At 39.0% G+C, this 8,429-nt stretch overlaps 1 protein-coding gene across 1 annotated transcript; it reads right to left on the bottom strand.

Moving 5' to 3' along the window:
• Window positions 1-1,059: 1,059 nt before the first annotated feature.
• On the bottom strand, window positions 1,060-8,265 carry LOC139937692 (biogenesis of lysosome-related organelles complex 1 subunit 6-like). The gene is made up of 6 exons (XM_071932962.1): window positions 8,103-8,265; window positions 7,189-7,424; window positions 5,348-5,489; window positions 4,054-4,141; window positions 3,051-3,137; window positions 1,060-2,452 (listed from the first exon to the last, which is right to left on the bottom strand). The coding sequence occupies exons 2-6, from the start codon at window positions 7,388-7,390 to the stop codon at window positions 2,330-2,332; spliced, it is 642 nt and encodes a 213-aa protein (XP_071789063.1). The 5' UTR covers window positions 7,391-7,424; window positions 8,103-8,265; the 3' UTR covers window positions 1,060-2,329.
• Window positions 8,266-8,429: the final 164 nt, after the last annotated feature.

Here is an 8,429-nt window from a genome sequence, read left to right as displayed (position 1 = left end):
TGCGAGATAATAATGGAAGAAAAAAACACCCTTGTCACACAAAGTTGTGTGCTTTCAGATGCTTGATTTTGTGACCTCAAGATCTAATTCTGAGGTCTTGAACTCAAATTCGAGGAAAATTACTTCTTTCTCGTAAAACTACGCAGTGGACACTATTGGTAATTACTCAAAATAATTATTATCATAAAACCGTTCTTGATTACGAGTAATGGGGAGAGGTTGATAGTATAAAACATTCAGAGAAACAGCTCCCTCTGAAGTGACGTAGTCTTCGAGAAAGAAGTAATTTTCCACAAATTTGATTTCGAGACCTCAGATTTAGAATTTGGGATGTTATTGGCCCTATGACCTGGAACCTAATGTAAAGCGCATTGATACGGTTATTGTGAAATGCGCTTTATAAGAATTGTTATTATTGTTATTATTATCTTCGCGAGATTGTGCCTTGAATTGACTTCATATTCCAATAATTGACAGGAAAAAAATTACACAAAGATGCATCTTTATACTTTCTTCCACGTGTTTTTTTTTCTCTCTAAATTTCATATTTTATGTCGGGTCATGTAAAGTGTGGATACTTGTCTTTGACAACTACCAGTGTATTCTGTGTGCTTCTACCAATCTTTTCTACTTTTCTGATGGGATAAAAATAGAAAATCAGTTTTAAATAAGAAGGATGTCATGCCTTGAATTCAACATCAAAAAAGTAAATACTGGTCTGAAGATCAACTAATAAACTATAAGAGATGTTAAGACGTTGCGGTACCCGCTGCCAAAACATAGGATTCGAACTGCCTCTAGCTGCCGGGCAACCTCAGAAGTCTAGTTGGTAAGACACTGCTCTAGAAATGCAAGGGTCGCGGGTTCGAATCCCACCCAAGTAACATGCCTGTGATATTTGTTCACATGACTCAGGGAAAGCACTGAGTATACAGTGCTAACACAAGGTGTGTTATGGGTAAAAACCAAAACTAATACTAATTAATCAATTGTTTTACATTTACTTTTAACACACGGGCCACAGTGTAAATGTTAAACATCATCCTATTGTGTTCACTGTCTTTTTTCAAATTGCATAATTTTGTTAAACAAAATCCACGAGTTGCTTTCAAAATACAATTTTACCTTCGTGGCTGAAATCAGAAAAGGAAGTAAAAAAACATCTTAACAGGTGTTTCACTTGGAATAAAAAATACATAATTTAACACAAATGGCAAGTAACAACTCCGAAAGATTGAAATCATTAAATAGGTATAATTAACAAGCAGTTTGAAGGTAGGATCATAGATTGGTGTTGTCAAGAAAACTATTATTCATAGGCGAAGTTATAACGGTAATACAAGAAAAGGTTCATGTGAAAGTTTCAGCTGAAAAACATTTCACGGTACTTTACTTTCACAAGAACATTGAATCCATTCATCTTCTAGTGAGGTGATCAGCTGTTAGTGAGGTGAAACATCTCTGACCAAACCATAAACTAATGGACACCAATCCTCAGAAATCTAAGAAACGATTCATGCTTCAAAATTTTTTTCAGATGAACAATTATCCAAACCACATTACGTCGAAGGGAGTCCTTCCTCAAAAATGTTCAAACCATCAATAGCTGCAGTGCTTCTTGGCAAGTACATTTTTGTGGTTATTCTTTTTTGGGAGCACCAATCTACAACCCTGCCTTTAAATACATTTTGGAGGCATAAATAAAAAGCAGCATGATTTTTCATTCTGTGTTATACAACCGCAAATTTCCATACTATTATTATATGTGACAAGGCCGATAAAATTTTTTCGAGCTCTACCACTGGTACTGCAAGGGATAAGCCAAAGGCAACAATGTCTTGACTTCTGAATCTATCAGGGTATTTCCAGGCAATGAACTTTGCTGTTCAAATGAATAGAGTTTGAGTCTCACAAATATCTTTCAATCCTGCTGAGTATCACACATAGAACAGAAGAGATAAATCTTCTCTAAATCTTGTTCAAATGAAACAGTTTAGACGCTAAAACCGTGTTGTCATTTTGATTCTAGTCTCTTTTCATTTTGATTCTGGTCCTGTTAATATAGACCCGACCCAGTAATGATTCTGAGCTACAAGTCCTGTCGTCGATTTCACCAAACTCTTCCTGACTAAGGATTGATCTTAGGACTTAGGACGAGTAAAGTTCAGTAACCATAGACGTTAGGACCCATCCTAAGTTAGGATGGGTCCTAACTCAGAGGATTAGTCCTAGCGTATCGTGAAATCAGCTGCTGCGGCCTTGTGGATTTTTACCCCAAATTTCAAGCCTTGTAGCTTCTTCTGCATGTGTCTTCTTGGCCCTGGGTTCTTTAAGGAGATTTCTTGGCTGGCTTGGCAATAAGATGTTTTTCTTGTTCCAGTTCCCGTTCTCTTTGCTGTTCTCTCTGTAGGTTCTGCTTCATCTTGTGATGCTGCAGCTTTATTGCTCTTTTCTGCAGAGAAAGAGTTGAATTGTTTCAATCTTTTCTTGCCTCTAGCTACCGGGCAACCTCGATGGTCTAGTTGGTATGACACTGCTCTAGAATTGCAAAGGGCGTGGGTTTCGAATCCCACCCGAGTAATATGCCTCTGAATTATTTTCACAGAAAGTACTGAGTATTATGTGCTAACACACATCGGTGTATATGGGAAAACCCCAAATGAATATTCAATTTTTTTCATTACCTTTTCTAAACAATACTTCAAATATTAAAGGGAAGGTATAATTTGGTAAACACTCTTTAAATAATGACAATACAAACCTTTGGTTAGAAGTCTAAAACAGCTACTGATAAATTCTAACCAAGCTAGAGGCTGAATTCACAATGACTAAAATAAGTATTGTTGTCTAGGTACTGAATCAAAATTTCTTGATTTGTGCAACTCTTGTCCATAGTTGTTAAACCAACGTTTGTATGAGAAAGATTAGCTGGCGCTAGCCTTGCTCAAGGCAATTGCATTATTTACTCCGAAAAAGACCCCCGCTGTAAAAAACAAAGATTCCCTTGATAGGAAGATCATCTAAACATGTAACATTTGCAACTGTCATACCTTTAATTTGGTGGATTTCTCATGGAGAGAGATCATTTCTTTCCTTAGGTGGACTAGTTTGATGTAATACTTCTTGGCTTCGACCATCTGCAATCATATAACAAAAAAACAAAAGTCCTTCCAACTTTAATATATGAACTAGTGAAGAAAGTTCAATACCCTGAAAAACTTGGATCACACTATGAAAGTGAACCTCAAAATTGAAGTAGACAAAACATGTCATAACTCTGAACATCAATACTTCAAAATAAACAGTAGTTGAATAGGCTACAGCCGGGTACATGTATGACGGAGGCAATGGAGGAATGCCCCTGGTCATTGCCTTGGTGTCCCTTGATATGCTCTTGCAGAAATTCCTTCATAGAAGTGCCCTTTTTTCTGAGGAATAATTGCCTTGCCCAAGGAAGTACCAGACTGCTTGTACAGATTAAAGCGTATCCATAAAATAATGTGTTCAATACAACCAGGACATAAAATAGACCGCCTTCCCGCCTTCGTGCATCACCGCTGATCCACCGCCTAGTACTTAAGCAGCATGCAGCATCAGAGTCCAGCATTCTCCAGAAGACGATCAGAGCATACTGATCGAAACGTCGAGTTAACCCAACGGTTCTTTTCAGAACCACCCCAACTCATTTAGAGATTGTTATTACATGGTGTTACCGCAAACTCTTCTATATCTTATCTCCACCATGCAAAGTTTCAAATCCTACTTAAAATAGACCTTGCAAACTTCCACAAAAGAACGATGCAATATTTTGCATTGGATTTCCCTGAAATATGCTCCAAGGCCACTATTAAAATTAACTTATTCATATTCACATGTTCGTTTCTCAAGGACAATATATATTACACATCCTTTGGAACCAAACAAAATGTTTCAGATTAACTTGTGTGTTCTACATTTCTTAAATAAACAGCTTCAAATTATTGGTAAAATTTGACGCATTGGTGGATGTATTGTTTGTTTACAGGGACAATATAACAGCCTTGAATTTCTCACCAGTTCTGAGAGCTCGGACATCATGTCATTCTCTTGGAATTTTGAGTTCTCTTGCTGTAATGTTTCAATGAGGACGCGCTGATTTCTCCTGTTTTAGGACAAAATAGTAAGAAAAGCAAGGAAGAACGAGTCAAATTAAACCATCCTACTTTTGGTACTATAGGGAGCAAGGTTTCAGCCAGGATTTGGTAAAAGGGTGTTCAAATTTGCTGGATATATAAAAACTGGGTGTCCAAATTGTTCTCTTACACATGAAAATGACAGATAAAACAGGGTGTCCAAATTATTAACGGGGTGTCCAAAAACACCATGACACCCCTGTGGCTAGTACAATGGTTATGTTCAGAAAGTTAAACCCGAACCAGTTTAACTTCTACGAGCAGCAGGGGGTGGTCATAAAAATAAAAAACCCTTGCGTTCAGACAGCACATGAGTTAAACCCGATCCGGTTTATCTTTGGTTTTAAGAGGTCAAAGCAAACGCGACCCTGTTACCCTAACATCCTGTTTGTTGTCCTGTTCATTGGTCACCGTGTGTGTACATAATGATTACGGAGGTCAATGGGTCGCCTGTTGTGAGTTAAACCGGATGTGGTCTTTTTGATTCTGTCCACACACAGTGTTCAAAGATAAACCCGGAGCGGTCTAAAGATATACCCCCTCCCTGGACGGTTTATCTTTTGCGGGTTGAACTCGATTCGGACTAACTTTAAAACCGTTCAAACACAGAGTTGAACTCGATCGGGTTGAACCATGAGTTAAACCAACTTTAGTACTGTGTCTGAACGACCTCTATGGCAGGAAGACCCAGTGTTCAAGTGTAATCAAGTACACTAACGTGGCTTACCAAACTTTGTGATTAGCACAGTTACAATAACAAGTTAAGTTTGGGTCTGCAGCCTTTGGCCTGGCTTTCTTTTTCATTTTAGCTTTGAGAGAGTACATTTACTTCCTGTGGCAAGTATACTCTACTTGGTAGAGTTAATGGTTTACTGAACAAGAGGTCTCTGTGCTGAGAGTATTTTTGGGGGGTTTTAAATCATCTTTTATCAGAGAAAAATTGTAATGGTGAGGGCTAGTTGCATTGCATTGGGTATTGTACGATGTATGTATGGAGCTAGCCTCATGTTGATCTTTTGCCTTTCCCATTAGTGAATGGGGTTTGCTATTTTTTGTGTGATATTGATTGGGGTCAAACAATCATTTCAAGCGAGGGAGATCATTGTCCTATGAGAAGGATGATGTGACAATCGTCAAGATGGCGAACTCATGAAGAAGGCCCATATTGTACTCACATAAGTTCATCAAGCTCTGCATTGGAATGTTCTGCCTGGGGAAGGAACGTCTGCAGGAATGCGACAGTCAGTTTCTCAATAACGCTTTCATTTACAGGTAAGACATCTCGCTCTGGAAGCGATGGCGCCGTCTGCCCTTGATCTGAAACAAAAAGAACATACTTAACTATTCAAAGAGTTAATGTGCAAGGGAAGTACGTGTAAGGGAAGAATGCAAAGTAGGCGGTAACTGGCGATTAGCCTCAATGTTTTTTTAAAAGGTTTTCTTGGGTAATACCTTTAGTTACCACTTATTCAATTCTGCAATTCTCCCTAAAGCCCTTTGAGATAGAAGGTTAAAAAGTGCCTACAGGCCCTAAATGCATTATAAATATTATTGCTATTTTGATAGAGTGATGCTCTCATTGTGGTCCAGTGGTAAGACTGCAGGACTTGCAATCGCAGGGTTGTTGGTTTGAAGCCTACCAAGACTACGCCGATTTCACATTGACTAGATCAAGTATCGTCGTCTAGCTACTTAATCACAATTTCTTGATTTGTGCAATTCAAAATCATAGACATTAAACCACTGTTTGTATGAGAGAGATTGGCCAGCCTGATATTTTATACAGTTTGATGTTCAGCTATCGTCTTCTACTGGAGACGATAGCTGAATACCAGGCCTCGAACTTCGTGTTCAAAAGGGCACGGCAATAATTGCCTTGCTTTTTCTAGAGTTTGAAGGGCATCACAGCAATTTTGTAAGTGTAAAAAGGGCACCACGGCAATTGTGTTGAATTTGGGGGGCACCATGGCAAAAACTTAATTTACCAAGACAGGTGAGAAACTACATGCAAGACAAAAGTTGAGGCTAAAACTTTGTGCTTCCTCTCGATGACGAAAATTAATTAGCACTTAAATGCTGTACAAATCATCATCTTCATTTATTTGCTATACGCATGCTTTACGTTACCTAATGATTTTCTGATTCCACGCTGCACTTCGTGATGAAAGTGACACTAACTTCATTTTAAATCACTCTTCGTCGATCGCCCACATCATGGAGGCATCGAGCCGTGCATCAACAAACGCACGTGAGGGACTGTCAGACTTGCTACTAAACACACAGATGGTGCGCCGCCATCTTGTTCATGTGTATGTGTGTTGGCCAACTTCTACTGTACGGGTACCATTGAACGTGCACTTCAACACACACCGTCACGCGTGGACACCGGCGGTTTAATTTTAGGGTCTTTTCAATGCAGTGCAATGCAGTGTGCACTAAGCTGCTACGTAGGTTGCAACGTGGGGACCTGTGAACCGATTTTACTAAAATTAATATCATGATGTTACGGGCACCAACGGTAAGCCAATTTTCTTGTCGATCTTGGGGCCGGGATCTTATGCGTACGTCTTTTATGTGTATAGTGTGACTGTAGTGTTAGCGAAATCAACTCGGGTAGATTTTTTAAATGTTTGACAACAGCCTAAGATTGTTTTTTCTCGCCTAATTGCGTCTTTCGAAACGAGTCTTTTGACATTTAATATATGCATGTAAATTTTACAATTTAATAAAAGGCAACCGACGGCAGTTGGATAAAAAGGGCACGGCAATATATTGCCGTGAATTGTCGGTAATTTTGAGGGCATCACGGCAATGGCACAGACGGCAATTGCCGTCGGTGCCGTCGGTAATTTCGAGGCCTGGTTCTAGGAGTAGTTGTTTTATATCCACTTTTGAGAGTTTTCTTAGTTCCCTCATTGGGAAGATCATAAAAGACAGACAGATAGACAGATTGTACTAAATCGCTCATTTCAAGGGAGTTAGGGTTGAATGAATTTCTTTCAATGAACTTCAGTACCCCTTTGAACTGAGCCACTGTTGGGTTTTCCCGCTGACATTTCTTCTGCTCCCGTCTCATCATCTTGGGTTGCTTTATCGACTCTTCCGTCCTCATTGTTCGTTTTGTCTTCTTGACTTGCTACGACAGCTGATTGCAACTCCGTCGCAGGTTCTTTCGGTTCCGTTTCTGCCGACTCTGACGTAGGATGATCCTCCTCCATCCTGATGTCATGGAGACAATTGACGACCTGCAGTCTGAAAAAAACAATAACAATCAATAAAAAATACTCAATTTATTTATAAATCTCTTTGAAAACAACACACACTTTTGTATTATAAGATCAATGACAATTTTTAATATCACTGTATAAAAACAGTGACCTGGCAGTTGTTGAAATGAGGACAAACTTAAGGCAGGGATCGCCACATGCAATAACCGTAACCCTAAAATCTGGATCATGTCTACATATACAACCGTGGGGAAGATTATGGGTTAGGCAATTATCAAAACTTTTTATAATTAAAACATATTTAGCAGCTGAGTTGGTGAACAATTTTAATAAACAAACAAAACAACATTGATAAATGTGTGTTAATTACAACGTTATTCATATGAAATTCCATCATGTTATGTATATGGCTTTATGCGAGTGGGTTTTCACTGTTTCATCTTGCAAAAGTAGTTGTGAATTAGGGTATTAGTTTAAAGAACTATAGAGCAACTAGTTTGCACTGCAGTGTTGTGTGAGGAGAGGCTGACATATCCCTGAGGTGGGAGGGACGACTGTTTTATGCAGTACCACTGGTAGGCAGTTACACTTCTGCTGGTTGGCAACTGGTTGATCCATCAGCCTGCTGCAGTCACAACGCACGCTACGTATAATCTAAATACTAGACTACTGTGTGCTCTTTGCAATTGTTTTGTTTACTTACAATTTACGTGACTTTCATGACTAACGTAATGAAATCCAACTGAAGAATGTTGATAACATTATTCTCAGTGCAGACTGATTTTGGAGGTTTGCAGGCTAGGTGCTGGTGGTGGGACGATCGCAAAAGTAATCGTTTCGTACAGCGCCATCAACGATTATATTTGGTAAGTTTCCGGATTTTCGCCGCGCTCAGTTCAGCATTTTGGAGATCTGCCCAATCCGCAGATTACGCTTATAAATCTCTATTTTGTTTTTTACTGTTAATTTAAGTTCATATAGATATCAATGTTTTCGTCTCGCCCAAATAAGCATATCCACAGCTCAATCT

Source organism: Asterias amurensis, chromosome 5 (genome assembly GCF_032118995.1).
Source record: "Asterias amurensis chromosome 5, ASM3211899v1".
NCBI classification, from domain to species: Eukaryota; Metazoa; Echinodermata; class Asteroidea; order Forcipulatida; family Asteriidae; genus Asterias; species Asterias amurensis.
Note: the sequence above shows the minus strand (reverse complement) of the source record. Positions and strands in the feature narration are given on the sequence as shown.

Coding starts and splice junctions, on each gene's coding strand:
- LOC139937692 (XM_071932962.1), bottom strand. CDS start 7,390: ATGGAGGAGGATCATCCTACGTCAGAGTCGGCAGAAACGGAACCGAAA. Junction 3,138..4,053: donor TGTCCGAGCTCTCAGAACTG/GTGAGAAATTCA, acceptor ATATGATTGCAG/ATGGTCGAAGCCAAGAAGTA. Junction 2,453..3,050: donor AGAAATCCACCAAATTAAAG/GTATGACAGTTG, acceptor CTTTCTCTGCAG/AAAAGAGCAATAAAGCTGCA.